This window comes from Rhineura floridana, chromosome 7 (genome assembly GCF_030035675.1).
Source record: "Rhineura floridana isolate rRhiFlo1 chromosome 7, rRhiFlo1.hap2, whole genome shotgun sequence".
Lineage (NCBI taxonomy): Eukaryota > Metazoa > Chordata > Lepidosauria > Squamata > Rhineuridae > Rhineura > Rhineura floridana.
Window position 1 is genome coordinate 100,625,525 of NC_084486.1, and position 27,359 is coordinate 100,652,883.

Here is a 27,359-nt window from a genome sequence, read left to right on the forward strand (position 1 = left end):
TATTGAGCATTCATTCTGATTTGTTTGTGGCATGGTTCGTTGACAATGAACATTTATCCTATGTTCATCCTGATTTGCTTTCAGGGTGTTTCTACATCTTCCCATTCATTATTTGTTCATCCCACATTTTTCAATGCATTTCCCTATCACTTTTCAAACCACAAAACAGTCCAATTCTTTTTAAAAGTGGGTTTGTTGTGCTAGGACATCAGAGCACTTTAATACCCTTTAGTTGCACAAACCTAAAGTTCCAGTATGCACTTGAATACCTCCCACAAAATGGTGACAAGTCTGGAGAGAACCTAGTTGTATGTGACTAGTTTGAAAGAGGAAGCTAGTGAAGACGCCGTCTCTGATTCCCCACCACAACCTATCCACCTGTGCCCCAAAAGGTAGCCCCATGTCTGCTGAAATGCAGCCCAACACAGACACCTTTCTATCTGCTCAACGGAAGCAAGCAGAGCCTTCCTGCCCCCAGTCATTGCTTGCTAAATCTTTTCCCCTCAGCCCTTTCTTCTACATTTTGTGCTTTTCCATTGCCTGGGCCCTTATCTTTTCTCCCTCTGTGCAGCTGCAGCTCAAGCCTATGCTTGTTTGTTGGGACATAAATGCCAGTGTCTAAGAGAAGAGTGAGCAGAAGAAGGATTGACAATGCTGGGTGGAGTCCCTGTGAATGACAGGTGTGGAGTGTCTGTTGAGAGTGACAATTGAAGAGGGAGTTGGGCGAGGAACTGAGACAAAGGGAGAGGGAGTGGGATTTTATGAATTTTATTGTCAATACTTACTATCCCACTTTATAATCCCGAGTGGCTCTCAAAGACAGCTTACAAAGATTCTCACAATAAAAACCATATCCATGTCTCGTATCAAGAACAGAGATGAGAGAGAAAGAGAGAGAGGATGAGGGCCTAGAAAAAAGAGTTAGGATAGCTGTAAAAGAAGGGAGTCAGGTATGCCAGGCTAGGGTAGTGAAACTATTTGTTGCTCTCTAGGTTTTTAAAAAATTATAAATATGTTTCATTTCTTAACAAAGCTGTTCAGGTCTGTGTGGATTCTAGGAATAGTTTGCTTAAGCATATTGAGGGAAAGATTATAATTCCATAAGAGACAGCAGCAGGTTAATGTGAGGAGGACTATTAAGGGAAGTCTGGATTCAGTGGACCAGCTGAGCAAATGATCTAATGACCTCCAGAGGCCAGAGCCTTATAGGGGGACCCCTGGAATGCCACACACTGACTTTGATGGAGCTTCCTGCTTGGGAAGTATGCAGAGCATTGCAGAGTTTATTGTATTTCTCTTGCTTCTGTGCCTGTTTTTTTCTTAATTTTCTCTCAGCTGAGGCTGTGTGTAAAACAGACATTCTCAGTCTGGTGGTCCCCGAGCTCCACTCATGAAGTCTGCAGAGAAGTTGCAGAACAGTTAAAAATATCTGTATTTGAACTTGCACATGATTCCCCCCCCCGATAACTGAGACAGAGACTGTTTTGACCAGGGCCAGATTATTGAACAGGCTAACATATGCCCTGTTCCTTTCATAATGCAATACTGGTTTTATGATGATGCCAGCACCGAAGAAAACATGTTATCAAAGTGTGAGTTATGCACGTGCTTTGATTTGTAGAACAACAAAACTTTATTAAGTGGTTAATGAAGACCTTCAGCAATTTTCAACTTTTGCAGGGGGTGAGAGCCATTTGATTTTGGTGATTTCAAATGATTGCACATTTTGAATTATCTTTCCCTCTCCACCACACTTTTTAACATGTATTTTTCATGTTCTTTTTAGGTACAACTTCCAACCCGAAATTAATCTTTCCAACCTGATGCATCATACATTATGGTTCATGTCAACTTGGTTAGAAAATGGATATATATCCTCCTGGCGTTCATTTTGGTTCTGACTGTTTGTTTGTGGAAGGAATCGCGGAAAGGGTTTTATGTTTCTTTTAAAACAGAAAACCAAGCCAATCACATACAGGTGAAGCTGTGGAGGTGGGACATCCTAAAACAAGGAACTGCCCAGGATAAAGCTGTCAATGGCACAGGCAAGGTCCTTTCATCGATCAATGTATCCCAAGTTAATGTTGCTGCTTCTATAATACCAGCAGGAAGTAAGTTAGTGGTAAAGCCCAATAAATCACCAACTTTCATCAAAGTGTGGAACAAGGACAGTTCATCCAAAAACCTCAACCCCAGACTGCAAAAGGTGAGGAAAAACTATCTGTACATGAACAAGTATCGTGTGAAGTACACTGGACCAAAGTGTGCTGTTAAATCCAGCCCTGAGAAGGTGTTGTGCCAGCTCCGGGAACGTCTGAACTTTGGGATGATAACCACATCAGATGGCCCCTTTAACACATCAGAATGGGAGTCATACCTCCCAAGGAAAAACATCAGCATGGAACTGGGCCAGCTTGGCCGATGCGCAGTCGTGTCCTCTGCAGGATCCATGAAGTCATCCCATTTGGGAGAAGAAATAGGTTTGCATCACTTTTCTGTAATGACTGAAGAACACAGTACATTTAACATCTTTGGCTTTCAGTGTTATAGGTCTGGATGAGTATTTCATTATGAATTGATTGGATTTACTGGTAGGGCCTTTCCTCTTCTCTCTCCCTTCCCTTCAGTGCTCAGTGATGGTAAATGTCTCATAGGCAGTACTGAGAGTAAACATGATGGCACATTAAAAATGATACTAGGTATTGCTAAAGTTGATACCTTGGTTTTAACAGTTTAAAATGCTTGCACATTTACAACCGTGGGCTAGCTCTTGTGCTCTTATAGAGCAGATATAACATTGCTGATTGGAGTTAACCACAAATTGAAATCAGTTGAAATCTCACAAGCCATTAAGTTCATGAGGTGACCTTAACACAGGAGTAGCCAACATGGCGCCTTCCAGATGTCGTTGGACTACAACTATCATCTCTGATGATTGGCCATGCTGGTTGGGCTGATTGGAGCCGGAGTCCAACAACATCTTAAGGAATCATGTTGGTTACAGCTACTGCCTTACAGTTGTTTCAGCCTCTGCTGCCCACCCCATTTGTAATGCGGAGATAGTAACGCTGACCTATCCTACAGAGTTCTTAGGATGATTGAAATAATGTACATGTAGCACTTTGAACCCAATCAAAATGACTGAATAGTCATGATTGGCCTGTCTGACAAGGATCCCCCAGGGTGACAAACAGTGTAAAAGAAAATTAAGATGCTATAACCACATTATAAAATTCCATACAGTTTAAACTAAGCCTGTCCAAAACAGGCTGAAGCTGCCACCAGACATCAGTTTAAGACTTTCCTTATTACAAAGTAGGTGCCTTCAGAGATAGCTCTCTGCTGAGAATGGGCTTTTTATCAAATGGAGTAATTCTGTAGGTGCTAATTGGGATGTGGCTGGGTTGATACAAATCTCTCACACTCGCAGTGGAGAGTTTGATTGTGCTATAAGGCTAATACTCCTTACTGGCTTTTTTCAAAGAAGCAGCACAGCTGGGTTCCAGAACTCAAAATGGAAACTTTTGAGACTTTGGGGGGTTTCCTATAGTAGGGGCCTGTAATTTCCATTTCCTCCTTGCTGCTTTCAGACAGCCATGATGCAGTGCTGCGGTTTAATGGAGCCCCTACTAAAGGGTTTCAGGATGATGTAGGGAAGAAAACTTCAATACGCCTTGTTAATTCCCAGGTAAGTCTCCCTGGTATGCGCTGTGCTAAGGAACAATAGAAAGGGGGGCATTTTGAGGGCTCTAATGAGGGCCTCCTTCAGCTCATTTTGTTATTCTGTCCTGAAAAGATTTGCAAGCAAGAATAGCAGCAAAAAAGAGTGGAAGAATCACTGATGTCAACCCTTTGTGTTGCCTTTGCACAAGAACAGAGCCGCTGAATATAAAAGGCCTCCCTCTAAACCTTGCATAGCAGTATCTGAAAGGTGTCTTTTTACTGTGAAAAGAACACAGCAGATTAAAAAAAAAACTTGAAGGAAGAGGGCAGGTACTAATAATAACTTTGTACCCAAACGATACAGAACTTTTTTTTAAAAAAAAATTTTTTTGCAAAACATGGCAACTTCAGCTGTGGAAGTTTCTGTTGGATTATATCATTCGCTTCCTGTGAGATGCAGTGATAAATCACAATTATCAGAGCAACCTCTCCTTTATATATCAGCTTCCCAAACCACAAGGCAATTGGTAGGTCACAGAAGTGAAGGCAAAAAACATGCCAGGGTTAAAATAAAAATAGGCACAGAGGAAGAGCAATTTTTATCAGGACCACAGCATGCAAGGAAGGGCGGTTTAAACAATCTCAATGAAAATCGGCACTCACACACACACTTGCTGCTCTTAACCTTAGGAAAAAGATCTCCCACTGGTTCCAATGGGAACTTACCCTCTAAAACTAATACAGTGAGGGGAATGGGTGATTTTTCTTAGGATCATGGCTGAGGGTGGGAAAGGTTAAGCCACCCATCCCCACATGTTGTGGTATGTGTGCCCATGTCCCCACTGCACCTTGTACTGTTTTTCTTTTTTTAAAAAAAAAAAATTCTAAAGGAACAGTTAGCATCACAGCTAGTTTGATCCCAAGTACCTATCTGTGGGCTTTCACAGAGTAGCACTCTGTAGGTTTCACTGGTCCCTCATTCTGGCCCTGGTCACCACCCTTGTGCCCCTGAGATTATTAAGATTTAATGTGCATACATTCTGCTTTCTTTTTTTTTTAAGTGCTAAGGTTTCTCTTCATATTTCCTTTTGCCCTGCGAAAACAGCAGCTGTACTGATGCATCTTTAGGTACCACAAAGATGTCAGCAGTCCCGGGCCACTGAAGAGGAACTCCTGCCATGACTTTTCTTCATGCCAGCATTGCTTTCTGGCATTGGCTAAAGGAGCTCCTAGACTTCAGGTGTGGGCTCCTCCTGCATGATCCTAGACTTCTGACATTACTTAACTGGTATGCCAAACGCACATGCTGCAGAAGTGAGAAGGACCCAAGCAGTGGGCTGCAGGAGAGTGCAGCATGATTCTGTGCATGTTTACTTGGAAGTTAAGTAAACACCATGGGTTCAACAGGATTTACTCTGCAGATAGTGCATATAGAATTGTAACCATTCACTCGTGGCGCATCCATGAAAAGTGACTAGAATTAGAGTTGAATGCTTATGTTTGTTTTTTGACCTGGATTTCTGAATTCTCTGCTAGAGGCCAAAGGAATTTAATAGGACTGAAATAGTAAGTGAGATCACAGGTACCCTAGGTACGTGTACAATATTTATGGGCACAATTTGTAGAGAAGCAGAAATTGCTAGGAGAATAAACAAATACCTTTGCTATTTTGTGATGCTTTTAACCTGGGACCCTGGACAATGATAAAAAGAAAGGAGAAAGGACACAGCCACACACATTCATAATGGTTATAGGACAGCATGGATTTTGCTTCACTTGCCCATTGAGAATATCTTTAATTTGGGATTAGGAAGCTCAGTGGTAGATCACCCACATGCAGAAGGTCCCAGGTTCAACCCCCAGCATCTCCAGGTAGGACTAGATATGTCCCGTGTCTGAAACCACAGAGAACTGCTGCCAGTCAGTGTAAACTAGGGATGTGCATGAATTTCACAAAATTTGAATTTGACACCAGATTTCCTATTTATTTGCTTTTTTTTTGTCCTCACAGATTGGGCTTTTTTCTAACTGATTTCTGCAGCTGAAGCATATTTTTTTAAAAAAATTGCCTCAAAATATGATATTAATGTTGCTATTTTGAGTAAAATATCGATATTTAAAAAAAATCTATGGGAAATGATATTTTTAAAAATATTGATATTAGTACTGATATTTTTGCTGGGGGGGGAAATGAATTGGGATTTATTGCAAATAGCAAACATTGCTTCCTTACGAAACAGAACCGGAAGGAAGTTCGATGGAGCGAAAATCGAACCAGCACTGAAATGTAGATCCCATCCCTAGTGTAGACAATACTGAGCTAGATGGACCAATGGTCTGACCCAGTACAAGACAATTCCTGTGTTGCTGTGCTCTTGTATTGTGGTTTGAAAGTCTTTGGCAACTTTCCATTTCAAAGTTAAAACCCGACCAAAGGAAGAGTCCATGTTCTCTGAACCAAATCTGCAATTACAAATGGCTTCTTTGCTACCACATATTCCACCCCCTGTGCACACTGTTCACTTTGGGCACGTGGGGTCGCCAAAGAGACTTCCATATGCATTGCAGCTGGCCCAATCAGACAACTTCATGGATTAGAACAGCAGGAGCAGGTGAAGCCCTCTGCATAAACCTATCAATGATGGCGGGAATGGATCAGCTTAGAACAAATTGTCCTTTAGGCACTTCACGTTCTCAGCTCTCCAAGCCTCCTTGTAGGAAGTGTCCCTTCCAGTATTGCCCCATAGAGTCTGATATGGGGACAATACAGGGTGTGAGAGAATAAATCACATCTGTTGCCAGGACTACAAATGAGCTCTACGCTAAGGCCAAATTGAAAATCAGTTGATATGCAAAAGCTGAGTATATAGTAACCATCCATTCATCAGTGTGGTAACTAATGCAGAACAGATCACAGAGGCAATTAAGTCAGAGGTAGCAAGGTAGTCAAAGCCCAAACCGTTAAGTAATGAAGTAGTTCATTAGGAACTGTACAGCAGGATAGGATGATTAAATCTGCTAGCAGTTAAGTGGCAGCTGATGAAGAGCAGAAAGTTGTTGTGGTACCGGTGTGCTAGTACCCAGCTAAAAATAGACAGAAGTATCCAGTGACCGGATATTAATGAGGCAGCTGAATTAGCAAATAAACACGTTTGCTAGAGAAAGTTCATGAGAAACTGCCCCTGCGCCTGAAATGCACAGAAGCTCTGGGAGATGAAGATAAAGACAGGCCCACATCCCTTACCATTTAAAGGAGCCTGGCCTCTTTCTCTTCCTCATTCTTCACAAGGCTGTGCCTCTGTGCTTATTGTAATACTCTACAAGCCACTGTTTTTCAAATTTTCTACCATGAGAGAACTCTTTCGTATCTGCTGATGAACACTTCCATCATTATTTGTTGTTGTTGTTACTGATTTCTTACCTGCCCTTCACCATAAGGTCTCAGGGTGGGTTACAGCAATTTAAAATTCATTCTTAAAAACAATTTAAAACAGATTACAGTCAGAGGAATAGAATGAAATAGGGTACATCTTGAAAACACTTATCTCAGGTGTCAACGGCCAGGGTAAAGAGGTGCATTCAGCATGTGATGGAAACTACCTAAGGAAGGTGTCAGATGCACTCCTGTGGGGAGGGAATTCCTCAACTTAGGGGTTTTCTCTTGTGTCACAAAGGGTTCTAGGATATCTTCAAAGGTTTACTCTCTATTCATGTAGTAGACCACAGGCCAGCCCTGTTGGCCCTCATGATTATCCTACATGCTTTGTAACCTAAAGTAGCTCCAATAGCAGCTCTAAAGCAGCTGCATATTGAAAGGGAAGCTAGGAAATGGTGGGCAAACTCCTCCAGGGAAGCTAATCCATCATTACTGGTCTTCTCACTGAGGAACAAGATATGCTGTTGAGAAACTCAAAGAGTTTCCCCAAAACACAGTTTGAAAGCTACTGTTCTAGAGACCCAGTGTGGTGTAGTGGTTAGAGTGTCAGACTGGAACCTGGGAGCCTAGGGTTCAAATCCCCACTTGCCATAAAACTCATTGGTGGCCTAGGGCCAGTCACTATCTCTCAGCCTGACCTATCTCACAGGGTGATTGTGAGGATAAAAAATCATGTTTGTATGCCACCTTGTGCTTTTCGGAGGAAAAGTGGGACATAAATGTTATAATAAATAAACAAACTAGGAATGATGCCATATATAACATTATAGCAGAAGGCACAGGGGGTTCTATACACATGCACATTCTATGAGCCTGGTGTCACAGTTTTCATACATTATCAGTGAACTGAATGTTGCTTTAAGTGAAGGGTTTTGCAGACTTGAGGTATCCTGAGACTTTCAGTTCCTAATTAAATTTGGCCATATATGGAGCTGCCTCATTCTCTATTTTGTGCCCTGCACATGGAATGGGAAACAAGCATTGCTATGCTGTGCTGATCCAATAAATCTTCTTGGGCAAAACTATTCAGAAGATTGGGGGGTAGGCAGAGAGTTTGCAAGAGGCTGTAACCAATCACAACGTGTTTCCAGCTTGCAAGTTGGATGCTGGAGAGGAAAACGTGAATGAAAAGCAATGAGAGCACTTCCTGAGTGACCCCACTACTTTTTAAATGTTACATCTGCCTGCATCCTAAACCTTTCTGTTCTTTGTTCTGTCTGATCAACATTTTCCTGGATCAGAGCCAACTGAGATTTTACAAATAAACGGGAATTGCAGCAGTGTTGTGTAGTTCTACATTCCCTGTTTCTTTGAAATGGCTATTACTTGTAGGTTCTCTATTCCTAGTGAAAAGGTTTCTGGCCAGGGAGTTCCTTACTCCTAGCCACTGGTATCTGCCTCTCCAGGGAGCCATTGCTGTGTCACTCTTCACCCAATATTGCTACCCCTTTTGTGTGTAGCTAACCAAGGAGCAGTAAAGCATTCTTGTTTGATGGTAGGTGGGAAATGGAGGATTTCTGGCCCCTTCTTGCTCACTCCACGTTACATTGCTCTCTCCTTCCATGGACGAGGAAGGAGGGGGAACAGGAAGCTGTCACTCACCACAGGATATCACTACCCTGCCCATCCAGGCAAGGAAGGGAGGACAGATTGAAAGTTGCCAGTACATACCATGCTGCATAAAATATTAGAATAATGCAACCATTGCCCTTTCCAAACCACCACAAAATGCCACCAGTGGAATCTTTTCTCCCATTGCAAGTAGCAGGTGTGAAAGCTCTGGTTGGGATTGTGGCAGGTACAAAGGGTTAAAAAAATATCTCTGCCACTCCCCCACATCTGATTCGGTCCCCCATGCCTGCCATTTGTTAAAAAGGAGCCCCTACCATGTAAGGCTAAATGATGTGAATCATATCACACTTGAGTTTGACACTGAGATAGATGGATCATTTGTCTCTTCCAGCATGACGATTCTTACCTTTTTGGTGCCTTCTCTTTTCCTGAGTCAGTAAAGATTTTTCCACTGAACGTTGCATATTCATTGCTAGAATAGTTAAGTGATGTTTGGCTAATAGGCAAATTGTAAAAAAAAAAAGTTATGAGGAAATAAGTGAACGACCAAACAGAAATAGCTTTTAGACAGTTTAGTTAAACATTCATTGGCTTGTTGCTCCTGCTTGCACTAAGGGAGTAGTGAAGCAGGAGTGATTTGCTCATTCACAGTAAATTCTTAACCATGATGTGCAAATGGGACCACTGTATAGAGAATAAGGGTGCCTGCTGGCTGCTGCTATCAAAGATGTGCAGATGATATTTTCTGTGTAGAAGGTTCTTTGGTTGATTTCATTGTTGCTGTAAGTACAATTAATTCTGAGAGCCAAACTATACCAATTATTATGGAAATGTTTTGGATAACAGGGAATGCAGTTTAAGTCAACTTGAGCATCAGTTTATTCACTGTAGAAATACATGATAATCTTATTTGGATTAGTGGTGAGGAGAACATCTAGGAAAAGGATGTGTGAATTTTTGATGCTGCTATTGAATTTCATAGCTGGGTGAATAGAGTTGAGCTTGTTTGTAAATTGCCCCAAATTTTCTTTGCCACTAGGCCAGAAGAGATTTGTCTATGTGTAGATTGTCTCATGGTCTTCATCCTGGTTTAAGAATAATTCAAGAAAATGTGTGACTAGATCACCTTATCTACCCTATTATAATGTCCATAATTAGATCTGTCTAGATTTAGGGCTACTGTTTTTACCCACCACTACCATTTAAATGACTGGTTATCAAAGAGACCATTATTTTTTGTTTCAAAATGAACCGCGGCACAAAAAATGTCCTCAATAATCAGTGACAGTTGCAACTTGTAAAGCCATGCATTCTGATCTCCTTGTGCTTTTCAATTGCAGTTGATGGGTGAAATAAAACGCAGATACATCAGCTTGGGCTGAACAAGGGCCACTTTATTTAAATTACAGTAAACAAAGAACCCCAATTTAAAGTGACCTGCAGAGGGAAACCTAGGTGCGGGAACTGTCTATAAGCAAGTAGCTTACCACACAGCTCTCGGGCGACCAGCCCCTCTTGGGGCAAGGGCAAGCCCATCTGCTTACCCTTTACCCCAGCCACACCTTGCAGGTGAGTAGGGGGGCCTTCCCACATCATCCCCATCCGGGACCGTATAACCCCTGGGTAGATGAGGATAAGTTGGCCCCAGAAGCAGCCCATATCCTGCTCTAGAGCCGTAAAGCCCTGAGAGACAGGCCCTCCGGAACTGCCAATCACCTCAAAAGGTGCCTAAGGGGGCCACCTAGCTGTCCTTACCTATTTCCCTTCCCGCACCTTCCCGCTTTGGTTTTAAATACATTGCCCTGTGGGCATGACCTGTTGATAAGTCAATTAGCCAAATAAGCCAAATCTGCCTATTAAACACAACACCCCCTAACCCGATTCCCTCCCAGTCCGATAGTGTGGAGTAGGCAAAAAACCTGCCCGCCAACACGGGTGGGCAGGATAAAAATTCCTACTCGGCCCCGAAGTGACCCCATAGGCACACCATGAAAGAGGGAGGGTGGGGTGGGCGTCGCGCAGCAAAGAGAGGAAGGTAGGAGGGGCGGTGGGACTTAAATAGTCCTGCCAGCTCCGCCCCTCACACTACGCATCGCGCTTTCATCAAAAGCGCGACACGCGACACTGCCTTCATTAAAGATGGAGGCAGCGTCTTCACCCCCATCTGCAACCTTGCCCCGCTCGTCAGCTGCACGGCGAGCGGGGCGCCATATGTAGCAGAATGAATTAATCACCACCTCTTTTGTCATCCCCAGCTTATTACTGTTGAAGAACAGAAGTTTGTTACAGACCCACAGTATAACTCTGGAACCTTAATTGTGTGGGATCCAGCACCATATCACTCAGATATCTACGAGGTACGTTTGAGCTCTGTGCATTTTAAAATAAGTGCAGTGGATTCTGGGAGAAGATAGTGGTAGTCCAGGAAATGCATGGTTCTATGGGTGCAAAGACCTTCATTCCATACCTACTTCCTTCTGTAGCTGTTTTACATCTGGCTTAATGAATTTTATTCATTGTCATAAGTGTGTTATGGTACTGGGCAATTGGTGGCCTAGTGCACCAAGCAAGGTGCACCAAGAACAAAGGAGAACTCAAGAATGAAGGGAATCAAGGGAGAGCCACAGTTAGTAGCTTGGCAGCAATAATCAGGGATTACTTTTCCTCCAAGGTTATTATGTCTAACTATCCCTCTGACCTGAATTCACAGTATTCTAAAAATCATTTGTTCTCATTACGTTTGGCACACTGTGGTCTATATTGCATGTGACTGATGAGTTGAGGGGAAGGGACATATGAGATGTTATTCAGGTTTCTTATACCATCATGATATTAGATGATAGGGGTATGTATCAGATTCAGACGAATCCTGAACTTCAGTGCAATTCTGGGGTTCTCTAACGTGGGATGTGTACAAGGTGCTCCAAGGCACTTGGACTTTCAAAAAACCCACTGTGCTCTGTCTGTTAAAAGCAGAATGTCTCCATATATGGAGACCACCAGCATGAGGAGAGGGAGGGAGGAAGAACTCTGTTGTGACTGACAGATTTATCTTTAATCTGAGGGAATTATTTTATCCAGACTCCCAAATCACTCTTCTTTGATGGAGGGATGTTAACAGAAATTATTATTATTATTATTATTATTATTATTATTATTATTATTATCTAAAATTTATTCGACGCCTATCTGGCAGGACAACCTGTCACTCTAGGCGACATACAAAGGAATAAAAATACAAAAACAACATATCAAAATATAAATCAACAGGTACATAATAAAAATACTGTTCACATAAGACCCCAAAAATCAGACCACCCCCTTTGCCAGCTAACTGTGGCATGTTCATTCATCTGACTGTACAAAAAGCCATGTCTTCAGCTGCCTCCGAAAACACAAAAGTGAAGGGGCTAAGCGAGTATCAACTGGTAAAGTGTTCCATAGCGTGGGAGCTGCAATGGAGAAGGCTTTAGATCTAGTACCACTTAATCTGGCCGCTCTGATAGATGGAAACACAAAAAGTAATAAATAGCTTTATCTCGTGTAGGGTTTTTAAATGCACATTTTTATCCCTGAGGAGTAGAAAGAGTTCTGCTGGAGCACAAGCTTTTCTTCATTAATTTTCTTTGCTTACCAGTTTCTAGTTCTTCCAGCTCACCCTTCCCTTCCCCATCCTGACAGTTCTTTTACTCCTTTTGGCTCTTTCTGTTGTGTGTTTCTGTCCGAGCAGTGCCATTGCAATTCCCTGTGTTTTTTCCCTTCAAATGATAGTCCTGCTATATATATATATATCTCTCACTCCTGTTGTTACCAATGTTGTGTCCAGTTTCCTGAGGCATGCAGGTGGAAGCAAACTATGTGGCAGGGAACATGCAAGAGGTGCTGAGCGCTGGCTGTTTGACTTCTCCCCTCCCCCCCCAGCTCAAATGCACCTTCTCTGTTGCAGGCAGGAGCAGTGATGTGCAGCAGCTGCAGGTGCCTCCCCACACTGCACCCGTTGTGGGAGCAAGCGGCAGAGTGTAGACTGGGGTCCCCTTGAGTTGGCAGCAGATCCCAGCTGTGCCATCTGCCTGCTGATCTGGGGGAAGGCTCCAGGGTACTCCATCCCCAGCAGCCTCACCATGCACCTGTGTAGATAGCACCAGTCCATCTTGTTTTGGGAAGGGCCACAGACGTCAGGCAGGAAGGGCAAGAAGGCAAGAGCGGGAGGGAGAAGAGACTTAATCTTAAGTTGCCCACACACACAAAGAAGCAGAAGCAGCATCAGCTTAGGCAGGTGACTATGAAGAATGTGGGATGGGAAATACAGGCCTGTGAAACCAAACAAGGGGATGTGGCAATGGAACCACATTAGCCTTTCTTCCAAGATGTAGCACTGTCTCATTGCCATTTCCATACATCTCTCAGTGCGGGCACCCTGCCCTAAGATCTCCTCCACCTGATACCAGCTGCAACAGGTATCTGAAGCCAGCCTAATCCTCAAATGAAAACACTTTGATGCTCTGTTTGCAGTTTCACCTGGGCCTATGGCAGCTATTGAATCAATGCCCACTCTAATCCCTACAGACAAAAGGAGGAAAGCAAATCTCTTTAGTTCTCTCCCTCCTCCCCCCCCAAACCCCCCCCCCAGCTTTCAAGTTGCCTAGCACAAAACCACCACAACAAGCCCAGGATCTGTTTTTCTGCAATTTGGCAGGTTTCTTGCCTAGTGACACTTCGCTCATGTCTACAATTTTCAGACCAATTCCCCACAAAACACTAGGGCAGATTAAGTGTTCCCTATTTCACTCACTTCAGAACTGCAAAGGCAGTCCTTGCAAGAGAACCACTGTAGTTATCCATCTGAAATTTGGCGTGATTCATCTGCTTGGTGAGGGGAGGGGAAACTTTTTTGAGGACATCTCTGGACCAGGCTCCTCTGTTTTGAGAAAGTGTTGCTAGCATTCATAAAAGATTCTCAATTATTTTTAATTTTGGTTTCAGTGGTACCAAAAACCAGACTACAATTTCTTTAAAAGCTACAAGCAGTATCGGAAAACGTATCCTGAACAACCTTTTTATATCCTGAATCCCCACATGCAGTGGCAGCTCTGGGACATCCTTCAGGAAAACTCACCCGAGGATATTCAGCCAAATCCTCCCTCTTCAGGAATGCTCGGTAAGTTACTTACAGAGCAAGTCCTTGGTTTCTTCTCTAGACCTACTTATGAGCAATCGTTACATATATTTTCCTATAATAGTGAACGTGGGTAGTTGAATGCCTATCAGTTTTGGAAGTGAAAACAGGGCCCCACAAAAATAAAGGAAAGATTTCTACATTCTTGGGGAGCTCCATAAGTTCATAGAAGTATATGCATTTGTAAGTTAAAAGAAAACAATTCAACTGCAAAAACCGTCTGACAAGAACCTGTGAGCTAACAAAACTTTCATGGAAGTTAAGCCTAGAGAGTGGGGAAAAGGGTTTGAAAGGAATCAGTAATCAAATAGAATTAAGACTATGGTTGAGAGCAGCTGAGATGTGGAAGAGAGGATAGAGGACAATCCACCACCCTAGTTTGTCCTTGTTTCCATAAAATGCATTGCTAGATTTGTTAACAAATGCTCATTCTGCACCTTACTGTCTGTCTGTCCCGTGACATTGTTTTAAGGTTTTGCCACCTGTATTAACCTCCTTCAAAGCACACTTGTTTTGTGAAGCCTTTGACACTACCCTTTAGTGGCCATACCTTATCCAACCTTGTGCCCTCCAGATATTGTTGAATCCCAGTTCGCATCAGGCCCAAGTCAGCATGGCCAGTGGTCAGGGAAGATGGGAGCTGTAGTCTGACAACATCGGGAGGACACTGTATTGGGTACACACATTCATTTCCTGTTTACCAATGCCTCCATATTTTGGTTCTAAGCCAAGAGTGGGTAAGTGTGACACTCCCAGCCAGCATGGCCAGGGATCAGGGACGATGGAAGGTGTAATCTAGCAATATAGGGAAGGTCACAGGTTCCCCATCCCTGTTGTAAACTGTTGGAATAGGGATCTGTCTCTTCTGCTTTGTAAACCACCATGCCCAGTGAGGGAATTCTAGTCATTTTTTTTCTTTAGCTGAGTGCCCTATCAATTTTGGAAGTGAAAACTTAGTTTGGAATTGAGCTAGGAACATAGGAAGCTGCCTTATACTGTGCCAGAACATCAGTCTATGTAGCTCAGCATTGTCTGCACGGACCAGCATGGCTCTCCAGGGTTTCAGGCAGAGTTCTCTCCCAGTCCTACTTGGAGATGCCGGGGATTGAACTTGGGACCTTCTGCGTGCAAAGCAGATGCTACACCCCTTCCCCCAGCTACTTTTACAATGGGAAATAGTTGACGATGATGATTTACATTTATAAACCACCTTCCCTCCAAGAAGCTCAAGGTGGTGTACATGGTTCTCCCTTTTCCATTTTATCCTCACATCAACCCTGTGAGGTAGGGTAGGCTGAGAGACAGTGACTGGCCCAAGATCACCCAGTGAACTTCATGACTAAGTGGGGATTTAAACCCTAGACTCCCCAGGTCATAGTCCAACACCCTAACTACAAGTTGATCTTCTCTCTCTCTCTCTCTCTCCACACACACACACACACAAAACCCACTTCCTTGCAACTAAATGACTATATTATATTTAAATAGTAATTCTGTGGCAGCTCCACAAGCGTCATTTCTCCTCCCTAACAAAGTATCACAACCACAGTGTTTTTAAACTCTCACCACAAGATGGTACTCCTGCACAGTAAGATTCTGTCACCAAAAAAAGGGAATGTTTCCAGCTCCATTCTATTCATTCCATTGAGCTGATGAAGTGCAAACACTGCTTTGTCTTGCTGTGAAGTGACATCCTATGACTGGCAAACATAGTGATGCTCTTCAGTGGTACCCTTCTTTCCTCAAGCTTATTCCATACTAGCATGAAAAGTGGAGGGGGTTAAACCTGCCTCCTGGACTACTCAAGTGATATATAGGATGTCCACAAAGCATGATGGGATGCTGCCCTCATCAGTTTTTAGTGCTGTGGCAGGGAAAAGCCACAGATCGAGCATCAGCCATTCTCACCATGCAAGGATACCAATTCTGCCCTGGTACTAGAATCCAGCAGAGTGCCAGAGCAAAGGATTCGGCTGTTAGCAAACGTTTCCTCTCAACATGTTCCACATGTTTTGTGAAAAGTTCTCTTCTGCTTCTGGATAAAAATAATCACTGCTTTTCACTGTTAATCATCCGAATCACACCTATTCCATGTATGTGCATTTATAGGGTTGTACCCAATTCACCTTTCCTTCTCCCCACAGAAACCCCCCAAAGCCTGTCCTGAAGGTCTGGGGGCTCTCAGCAAAGACCTGTGATGTGGACAGAGGGCTTCAGAGGGAGGGAGGGAAGAATCTGGGGAAACGGCAAGCAGATTGCATGATCAGAGCCCCCCTCTCAGACAAACTGCCTCCGCCTGATTGTCCTCTCTCACTGAAACCTCCTGCCCACATGACAGGCTTTTTCTGAGGATCAAAGGACACAGGCTTCCCAGGCAGGGAATTCCCCTTGCGTGAGTGAAGCATGGGATGCAACCAGTTATATTCTCATTGTGGTAAAACAGGTCTCTGAAATACAAAACCTCCTGAACATTGTGGCTAGCGGCCAGTACGCATGCTGGTTGGAGGTTTGTACAGCTAGGAAAAGCCCACTAGGGGTCAGTACAGCTTCAGCTGGAGAATAAATGGTGCAGCCAGTTCTTATTCTTTGTTACCATTTGTTATCATCCGGTTTCCAACATACAGAGGAAAAATACTGATGCAAGTTGCAAATATATCTATCTGTCTTTAGATATCTTTATATAAACATAGTTAAATACCACATCTGAGTTTACATGCTGTTTATAGTGTGATAGCCAACTTCCTGAGGAAGAAGCATGATCCTAAGTAAGAGGCTCCTCATGATTGATCACATGCAAGTTATACTCTGCAGTCATGTATTGTTGGCATGAGGCCTAGTAGTTTTCCATCAAGTCTGCAAAACTGTAACTGGGGGGGGTTGTCTTAGCCCAGTCTGGGAACGGACTGCCAAGGTCGTTGCTATGGTAACCATCTGATAGACTGGGAAAGTTCTAACAGAGTCTGTAAGTTGTGTCTTCTGATTTATGCCTCTGATCTGTGAGGCTGCTCTTCTGAATATTGCCTCTGAACTGATAGGTTATCTTTTGTGTTTACCTTTGGAGAGAGATGTACCAGAGGGGGGGATGACTGAAGAAACTCTACATGTATTTACTCTTAAGCCTTAAGCCATAATGTCTTAATAAAAGACTCTTAACATGCTCTAATGTTCTGAAGAAGTTTCTTGCTCAACTTAACTCCAATGTAATGTATGCTGTTTCACGCAACAACGCACACACGCCAACAGGGGTTATGGGCCCAGATTCACAGCGCATTACACGGGAGTAAGTTGCTGGTCTGAATGGCAGATGGAGTTCCAGAGAGGGCAGCTTGATTGATTGAACCAGACGGAGGTGAGCAACATGGCTGTAAACCTGTCTGGGGGAGGCTTGCCGATGGAACGACTTAATGAAAAGAATTATGGCAGCTGGAAGCCGAGAGTGCGGGCTTTGCTAGTAAAAGAAGATTTATGGGAAGCTATTGAAGGTACACCCCCTGCACCCCTTTCAGCGGCTTGGACTAGGAACGATGAGCGAGCTCAAGCTTTTATACTTCTGGCTCTATCAGACTCTCAACTGCTACACGTGAGGGATGTTACAAATGCCAAACAGATGTGGGACCGGTTGGAAGGCATTCATGTGCAACAGACTGCGGGATCTAGATTGTGTTTGGCATGGAAGCTGTATCAAATGCGCTTCACGGGTGAGTGCGACATGAGTGAGCATCTCACGGAATTCAGACGCCTGTTTGCTGAGCTGACAGACCGAGGCGTCGAACACTCTGAACTTCAGAAGACCTATCTGATCCTGGCTTCACTCTATGGGACTTGGAATAATATGGTCATGGCTTTCAAAGCGATGCCTGATGGAGGTTTGAACGTTGCGTTTATTGAGGAAAAGCTGACCCAAGAATGGCAGCGGAGACAGGAGGCAAAAAGAGCCGAGTCGATGGAAGCTGTCAGGAGGCAAGTGGTGAAAAATGCCGTGCCGAAGGACAATAAACAGGAGCAGCAACAGAGGCTGAAGGCTTGTTTTGTTTGCAGAGATCGACGGCATCTACAGCGGGAATGTCCAGTCAAGCGCAACTCCAGGGACGGAGGCTTGAAGCAGGGAAGTGTGAACTTTGTTTGTAAACAGAAGTCTCAAGATTTACGATCTATTGACTGGCTGCTTGACAGCGGGGCAAGCCATATATTAATCAAAGACAGAAGTTTGTTTTACACTTCAGAAAAAGTGCAGGATTTTGTGCAACTTGCTGATGGATCACATAAACGGGTGGAAGCCCGTGGACTGGTGAGATTTGATAAACTTGGGATAATGTCAGATTGTTTGTTTGTTCCGGAATTGGCTCATAACATATTGTCAGTTAGAAAACTGGTGAGTTGTAATTATTCAATTTTGTTTCACAAAGACCAATGTTTTGTAATGAGGGGAGATCAAGTGTGCATGCAGGGAAGCCTGAATGATTCACAGTTTGTAATAAAGAGCAGTCAAGCAGGGTGTGCTGTGTTAAATGCTGAGGCACAGGTACATCAGGGCTGCGTCCATGAATGGCATCAAAGGCTGGGGCATGCAAACCTTGACACGATAAAGAAAACCCCTTTGCACAGTGAAAACATGCGTTTAAAGGATTGTGGACAGTTAATGGATTGTGATACATGTAATAAAGCTAAAATGACTATTGCACCAATAAACTGGGAGGCTGAGAGAACCACAACAGCTCCCTACCAGCTAGTTCATGTTGATTTATCAGGGCCAATAAATGCTTCACGAGGAGGTGCGAAATTCTTCATGGTACTGGTAGATGATTTTTCAAGATTTTGTCATGTTTTTCTGTTAAAGCATAAAAGTGAAGCTGAGCAGAAGCTGAAACTGTTCATTAAGAGAATCGAAACTCAACACGGCGTCACGGTGGGGGCTATACGCTCGGACCAAGGTGGGGAATTCACGAATAAGGCATTGAGTGACTTTCTGGAGAGTAAGGGAATAAACCAGAATTTCACTGCTCCATTTAGCCCGTTTTCCAATGGAACTGCTGAGAGAAAAAATAGGGTGCTTGGGGAAGCAATGACAGCCATGCTGATGGATTGCAGTTTAGGGAATTCTTTCTGGGCAGAAGCAATTCTTTATGCGAATTATATTCACAACAGGGTGTTACACAGTGCACTTGGAATGTCTCCTTATGAGAAACTTACTGGCAGAAAGCCTAAAATAGAACACATTCAAAAATTCAGGGCAAGGTGCTGGATCCACATTCCACAGGGAAAAAGGAGGGGCAAGCTTGCGCCCAGAGCACAGCAAGGTTTTGTTTTGGGATTTCAGAATGCATATTTCAGAGTTTGGTGTCCAGAAACACAGCAGTTAATTCTGAGCAGAAGCATTAAAGTCTCAGAAAAGCCTTGGGATCAAAGGCAGACAGTTATTCTTACAGGAACAGATGACACACAAACACGAACACAATCACAGACATTTAAGCCAAATCTTGACATTAAAGTGGAAGGTACACAAATACCTCTCAGAGATGCTTTGAATGAGCTCATTTGTGCAAAACGCAGATCAAAGAAACGAAAAGCTGAGGAAATGGAAGATCCTGGGCACGCGGTGCCAAGCACAAGTACAAGCACAAATGGGGGGGCAGAGAGAGCCGAAGCCCTGGTTCCTTTAAGACACTCTACAAGAGCAAATTTAGGCAAACCGCCTGAAAGATTTACCGTGGGATTAATAACAAGTCCTGGAATGAATAAAGTTGTAGAAATGGATCCTGAGACACTTTATTTGACATGTGTTCAACCAAAGTTTGAGTGAATAAAGTTTTGAACTGTACTGAGATGTAATTTTGAACTGTACTGAACTGAAAATGTATGATGCAATGTACTGAAATGTATTGCAAGAGGTATTGTAGAAATGTATTACTGTATGACTATGTATTGTGGAGATGTATTGTGGAGATTTTTTTGTAATTGACAGACATGATGGGAAAAAGGGGGGCTTGTTGGCATGAGGCCTAGTAGTTTTCCATCAAGTCTGCAAAACTGTAACTAGGGGGGGTTTTGTCTTAGCCCAGTCTGGGAACGGACTGCCAAGGTCATTGCTATGGTAACCATCTGATAGACTGGGAAAGTTCTAACAGAGTCTGTAAGTTGTGTCTTCTGATTTATGCCTCTGATCTGTGAGGCTGCTCTTCTGAATATTGCCTCTGAACTGAGAGGTTGTCTTTTGTGTTTACCTTTGGAGAGAGATGTACCAGAGGGGGGGATGACTGAAGAAACTCTACATGTATTTACTCTTAAGCCTTAAGCCATAATGTCTTAATAAAAGACTCTTAACATGCTCTAATGTTCTGAAGAAGTTTCTTGCTCAACTTAACTCCAACGTAATGTATGCTGTTTCACGCAACAACGCACACACGCCAACATGTATACCCTGGGGATCTCATTGTGGCATATCCCATGGTGGTTTTTTGGCCATGTACTGACCAAACCTGCTTAGCTTGAGAGATGGAATGAATTCATTTGCCTTCAAATAATTCTGTAAGCCAGTGTGATTGTGTGGTCTCATGAGTAACATACTGGGAGAATGGACTTTTGAAGCTGTGTTTAATTTGGGCCAAGGTAAAACAGGCCATGAAGGCATCTCTTGTGGGTGCTTCATCTCACCATTTACTAACCAGGCCTAATCATTTTGGGATCAGAGTTTCCCGGTCATAGACAGAGATTCACAGGCTGGCTTACATCTTAAGTAGTTCTCTTTTCATGAATTTAAACCCTGGCTTTAAGTGAGTTCTGTGGATGGCAGCTGAATTTGGAGCATGGTTGATGTGAAGGTTCAGAGTGAGCACCTCTGCGCTTGCAGCTTCAAAAATATCCCCTCTAAGTATCCATACTCTGCCTAAAAAAATGCAATCTGCTCACCTAGAACTTGGTAGCGATAAACTATTCAGCCATAAAGCAGTGTTCAGTTACAGCAATTAAGAATTGAGAAAGGGCTACCCTCAGCTATATCTATAGGCCAGGAGTACCTGTGGCCCTCCCACTTTCATCATTCCCAACCACTGGCCATGCTAGCTGGGGATGATGGGAATCGGAATCTCATAGCCCTAAGAAAAGAAAACATCAAGAAGACCTCCTGACTTCTCTTTGCGTTGTTGAGGATTTTCACACATACAAAAATCTCATGATTTTCTAAAGTCTGTCTTCACATCTTCACACATTTTGATGTGGCATATTCTTTCTTTCTCCCTCTCTCTTTCTCTAGGCATTGCTATCATGATGAACTTCTGTGACGAAGTGGATGTTTACGAGTTTCTTCCTTCCAAAAGGCAGACAGACATTTGTCACTATTACCAGAAGTTCTTTGACCAAGCCTGCACTATGGGGGCCTACCACCCGTTGCTCTTTGAGAAAAATATAGTGAAGCACCTTAATCGAGGCACAGATGAAGACATTTACACTCATGGGAAAGTGACTCTAACTGGTCTGAGGAATGTACACTGTTAGAACTGTGAATCCCTCCTTCTGGGCTTGGAAACTCTTCTCAAATTGAAAGGCACTTTTAATTTTTTTTAAAAAATCAAAAGGTGGGCAAGTTGTTAACCATTCTTCCATTCAGTAAGCCTTAATTTGTGACTGCAGAATGAAATACTGTATACTTCAGCAGAGACATGTAGCATATGATCTAACATGTTCCCTGCAGTCAAGGGGATGTAGGGATCTGCATGAATGCAATGGTAGAGCACAGAATATTAACTATAGTGAAGAACCTGGATCTCAGAAAACTACAGAGTCAAGTTTCTAGCCCTTATGGCTGCATTTTAAAAACTTTGAACATGTATGAGTATTTTCTTTTAAGATCAGACACAAGAAAGCTCTAGTTTAGGCCTCCACTGTTTAGGAACTGCGTCATTTTTCATTCCTCTGTCTCAGAATACTCCAGTCCTTAACTCAGGAACACCTACAATCAGGGCTGTGCATATGGATTCTGCAGTTACAGTTGGTTTTGGACTGAGAATTCTGCATCCTGAAGATCTCAGTTTCTCCCCCCCCCCCCGGCCATAATGGCTTTCTAGCTTTCAAGGTGTGAAAATAGATTGTATTTACACAACCAATGACAAATGAATTTGGAAAGTAGGGATGACCAAGTTTTCAAGTGATTAGGAGTCAGGGCTTCTGTGTGCCTATTAGGCTCTGACCAGCGTCTGCCCCTGATTGTTGGATGTCGAGACAAGGATATGGTCCAAACAAACTTCTCTGAGGCTTGCTCCCAGGTAAGTGCCAGAGAAGACCATGGAGCAGGGGAAGGAATCCAGAGTCAAGTGCTGTTATTAACAGTGATGTGTTGTCCAGACTAATGAGCAAGTTTTGAGGCTTTATTGACCTAGGTGAGCAGGGATTGGTCTGTGTGGTCAGTACTGCAGCCTAGGTGGTGCCCTTATATTGCAGTGTTTAGTCAGCCAGGTTTTCTGCAGAGGGCTGAGTGGCACGTGACACCAGGTGTCAACTGTTGGGTGCCCCTGGCTCCTTATGCTGTCATAGCTATTGTCCTTACTAAGACACACAGAAATAGAATAAGTGTAAAATAAGCAAATGTACACTATTTTGTTTCATTTGCATAATTTATGCAGGTTGCAGAATTCCCCTTTTCTTGGCAAAGAATTTTGAAGGTGTTTGTCTTGTTTTTCCATTGTAGAGTCTGTGCCAGGCCTGCCTGTAGCTTAGTAGACCTGAGATTCCCTATTGCTCCTTCTTCCTGCTATCCAGTGCCTGGACTTAAAATTTCATATTATATAAAACCGTGTCAAAACATGTTAAAAATGAACACCTTTGTGCTAATTTTAATGACTTGTTTATTTTATTCCCACTGCAAAAGAGTGCCGTGGTTACAGAAGAGATGTTCTGAGTATCTAAGACATCCCTGCTTATGGAAATTAAAATAGTGTCTCTGTGTTATGAGAACTGACCTCCGTAAAACACTGAACAATCATGTCAGCTGGACACTGGCAATGCGATAAAGTACCAAGTTCTGTTGGATGCTTGCGATGCAATCTTTTTATAGCACTGCAGCTATTAGTCAGATGAAGTCAGTGTGGTGTTGAAAAAAAGAACTGGGGCCAGTCTTTAAAAACATGGCTCCTAAGTGTATTGATCCATGCTTGTCACCAAAGATGGATCCACAAAAGAAAACACAAAACCCCACCAAGGGAATTGTTTTAATATATTCGTTCCTAGAGCAGGGATGGGAAATACCTGGCCCTTCAGATATTGTTGGATTAGAGTTCCCATCATCCATGACCACAGCTTTTGGAACAACTTCCAAAAGTCCAGCAACCCCGGGATGGCCACAGGTTCCCCATCCCCATTCTAGAGCCGGATGAAAGTTTTTATTCTGCAATATGGTAGACTGGGTAATTGTAATGCATTTATTCTCATAGAATTATAGAATTGGAAGAGACTCAAATTCAGCTAATCCAACCCTATTTTACAAGGAGTATTCTAATCTCTCTCCATCCCCACAGTGTGCTGCCACAGGAACCCCCAAAAGGTACATGCCAAGCTAGCTAGCTTCAGACGGGTGCCACAGGTTAAAACTAAATTATGCCACGTGTTAGCTTGGTTTTTCTAAGGCTGTTCTTTTGTATTCTGCTTCTCTTCTGCAGCTTCTTGACATCTTCACAATGGAAGGTATGAAATGAAAGTGCACTGATGATGGGTGTCCACTTCAGAGATGATCTAAAATAATCTAGTAGTTTAATTTTAAAGTCATTTTTCAAAAAACAAGAATTTGCTTTCTCCAGGAAACACCCAATCTTGATTTTCCACAGCGAATGAGTATTCAGAATTTGCAGTTACCTCTTTCAGAAAACTTTGTCATTGCAGTGACAAAGTTAAAGTCATGCTGTAGAACTACAGGTTAACTCATTTGCCTTTTGGAAGTGTGCCATTCTAACCCTAGCTGCTTTTGGGTGTCTTGGCATCCCTATGCCTGTTACAAGAAGTTAAACTTGGCACATGTACTGCTATGTGCACTGGGGAGGCAAACCCCATTTGAATAAACCATGGCAGCATTGTTTTGGCAGGCAAATGTGTGAATCCACATAAACCTACCATTTCATCTTGAGTCTTTAGTACATTTTAAGTGCAATGGCTAGGGTATTGCTGGAATCAGATGCAATTGGTAGAAAGTAACACCTGTTGTCATCATCTGTAACTAATATGGCAAAAGTCATGCCATTTACTAACCATGTATAAAACCAACTGGGTAAAGTCCTACCATCAAATAGAGCTGTTTTCTTTTATCTTAAATCAGGTTAAATTTAAGTTTTGGCAATTTGCATTTGAGTATTATTCAAGATAATAATCCATATTTCATCTTCATGTGTTTTTACATCTCTGTTGCTTTTAATGCTTCCTGAAAAATCTGTCTTGCTTCACAGGCTCTTTTCCTTCGGTTTTGTGAGTCCACACCTATTCCCCTCCTCCCGCCAACTTCCCATTCCCTTTCCTTTCAGTGCTCAACTTCTTCATCTCTTCCAGTCCCCAGAGAGTTCCCAGTAAGTTTAGTCCTTTACTCATTCCACATTTACTTTCTGGCCACATTCATTCGTTCCGAAGACTTCAGCTGTCTCTGACGAAAACTCCCAGATCTGGGGGTTTTTTCTGAACTGCCTCACAACTCTGCCTCACATCTCCTAACACTTATTGAGCATTGATCTTAGAGTCAACTTCAGCTTTCTTTTTCAACAAATCCTCACTGCTCTAGGACTTCACACAAATGGGATTTTTCTCCTGTAAGCCTAATTGCCATATGAGGGGCCCAATTTTTGGAGGTAGGTGGCAGTGGGGGAGGAAAGGGTTATCCTTCCCCACCACATGCACTGCCACTCCTGAAAATCACTGTAAAGCAATTAGGCTTTAGGGGGGGAAAGTCCCATTTGTACATGAATTGGGGTGTAAGGGAGTGAAGAAAGCAAAGGGGGAGCAGGAGAGAAGGGGAGACAGAGCGAGAAGATGGTGCAAGACAGCAGGAGAGGTTTCAATGGCTGTGTGAATGGGAGGGCACTGTATGGTGTTTGGATGTGGCATTAACCCCCTCCACCACTGGACCCCAGAAGGTTCCTCATGAGAGAATGTGGCCCTCAGGCTGAAAAAGTTTCCCCACTACGTCTTCATCCTCAGTATCACCATGTCCTTCCCCCTTTTTTGCACCTATCATTAGACCTCTTTTCCATATCTAGTGATCTGTCCTTGTGATTGTTGTGAAAAGAAAAATCTTTTTTTTTTTTTGCCCTGCTTCAGTCAATGTTCAATGCCTCTTTTAAAACCATCTTCTCTACAGGCAAATTGCCCTTCTCCTTAGCCTTTGTATCGGATCAATGTCAAGCCCCTGATACTTTCTTGAAAGCTATTAGACGCTATGTCCTGGTTAGCGCTCCACTTGTAACCCCTTTGCCAACAATATGTGGTGCATGAGAATGAACACCAAATGAATTCATGATATATTTGAGGTGGTTGAGTGTGTGCAAACACCACACACGTTTTACCAATGTGGGGAGCTCCCTACCACATGTAGCTTCTTCCAGTGTGATGGTGTGTACACCAGGGTTAGAGAATCTGCAGCCCTCCAGATGTTGGACTTCCAATTTCTATCAGCCTCAGCTAGCATGTCCATTGGTCTGGGATGGGATCTGAAGTCCAACATCTGGAGGGCCACAGGTTTCCCATCCTATAATATTTGAAATAGACCTAAATTCTCTGTGTTCCACACATAAGCCATTTGTTTCCTTCCCTCACTCTGAAAGTCGTATCTTCTGACATACCTGCTCTCTTGACTTAGTACAGCCTTCCCTCCCCATCCCCCACCCATCCTGCTCCATGAAGCCAATATCCTCTCTGCCTTCAGATCCCATCTTAGCCCCCATTTCTTCCACAAGGCCTCTTCTGTATAATTAACCGTTCCTTGCCATTTCTGGCTACAGGCTAACAGCACAATCTTATATATGTCCTATACAATTAAACTCCAGTGAGTACAATGAGACTTTTACTCCTAGGTAAGTGGACCTAGGATTACAGCCTTAAATTTTGCTTATCTTTACTGTACCGTACCAAGGCTTTTCTTCTTCCTCCATCTTGTCCTCTCCATTTAATTCAGACAGTAGGTCCAATGCAAAGAAAACATGTTGCTTCAACTTTCCGTGTAATGCCTGGCAGAGCAGTTGAGTAGCAGCCACTGTAGAAGGCCCTAGTTGGATAGCATACTGAGTGGCTTTCCATGAATCTCAGATGATAGGGTAGTGGAATAGAAGTCTTATTACAAGAAGCACTGTTTAGGCACACTAGTTTTGAGTATCTGCATAATGTGACTTTCCCTGTCTCTATGTGAAGGCAATGATGTGACTCAATTATAACACAGTAAATCTAACTTACCTCAAGTCAGTGGAAGTTCTGAATCCCAAGGGTTGTTGTATTCAATGTAGTGCTAAGGAGAACTTTACGATGGCACAAGGGTTTCTCCTTGTGCAATGGAATGTTCTCCCCTTCTTCCCCTGCATGCCACCCCTAAATCTGTTCTGGAGGTTCCCCAACCCTCCAGGGGATGGCACAGTGGGGAGGAGAGGAGAGAAATTCCTTTGCACTAGCACTAATCCTTGCACTAGTGCTTTTATTTAGTTGAATACTGCTGTAAGTTCTGAATTCAGGCCAGTGTTGAAAATAATACTCTGTATTTCATTATAGCTCCACAAATGCCATTGAAATAATAACTGCTTTGTTCCCAACTTCGTGATTTCCATTTTTATGCACTTGCAAAGACTACTTTTATCAAGGAATGTTTCTTTGTTTTCAACATGAAATGAAAACGCATCACCTCAACTATGTGATTTGTCAACAATGATCTTTAAAATAGATTGAAATAATTCCGAAGGATCCAAAGATGTAAATTTTGTAATAAAAGATTTTGTAAAGTGATAATTTCTGTACTTCATGCCAACCCATTTGATTTTTAATTTTTCAGTATTCATAGTGCTTTTTCTCTTTTCAAGTCCCATACATTTGATTGTTTTAGTCACACAGATGGCGATAGACAAGAGGTAGGGAACCTCAGCCCTGGAGGCCAAGTGCGACCTTCCAGACTTCTCTGTCTGGCACTCAGAACTCTCCGCTAGCCACAACTTCTCTCCAGCCGTACCAGAACTGGTCCTGCTTTGCATTCTCCTTGAGAGTTTTTTCCTGATGAGAAGGTAACCTTGAACTCTGATAATGCTTCTTGTCTGGAAGACAGGGAAGAGTGTATGAGTATATGTATACATTAACCTACTGTACAAAGGTAACATTTACATTAATTGCTCCACCCACTTTTGCTTCTGGTCCTTCCCACAACTGGCATGTGGCCCCCAGACGGTTGTCAAGAAGGGATGTGGCCCTCAGGCTGTAAAAGATTTCCCATCTCTGTAACTGAAACCTAAGACTCCTGTCTCAATGCATTTTTGCATTCAGCAGGTTCACTGTAGAAATTCTTTTCAAAGC

At 43.0% G+C, this 27,359-nt stretch overlaps 1 protein-coding gene across 7 annotated transcripts in view; it reads left to right on the top strand.

The window, feature by feature from the left end:
• ST6GAL1 (ST6 beta-galactoside alpha-2,6-sialyltransferase 1) overlaps positions 1-26,804 on the top strand; it is a 111,078-nt gene extending 84,274 nt beyond the window's left edge. For 6 of the 7 annotated variants that reach the window (XM_061636709.1, XM_061636713.1, XM_061636711.1 and 3 more), the window contains 5 exons: positions 1,787-2,480; positions 3,591-3,688; positions 10,927-11,028; positions 13,655-13,829; positions 21,097-26,804. In XM_061636709.1, coding sequence (XP_061492693.1) covers positions 1,838-2,480; positions 3,591-3,688; positions 10,927-11,028; positions 13,655-13,829; positions 21,097-21,338 — 1,260 coding nt within the window. In that variant the 5' untranslated portion in view covers positions 1,787-1,837 and the 3' untranslated portion in view covers positions 21,339-26,804. Of the gene's footprint in view, positions 1-599; positions 681-1,786; positions 2,481-3,590; positions 3,689-10,926; positions 11,029-13,654; positions 13,830-21,096 lie in introns of those variants that run through there. The other variant, XM_061636712.1, reaches the window with a different exon arrangement.
• Positions 26,805-27,359: the final 555 nt, after the last annotated feature.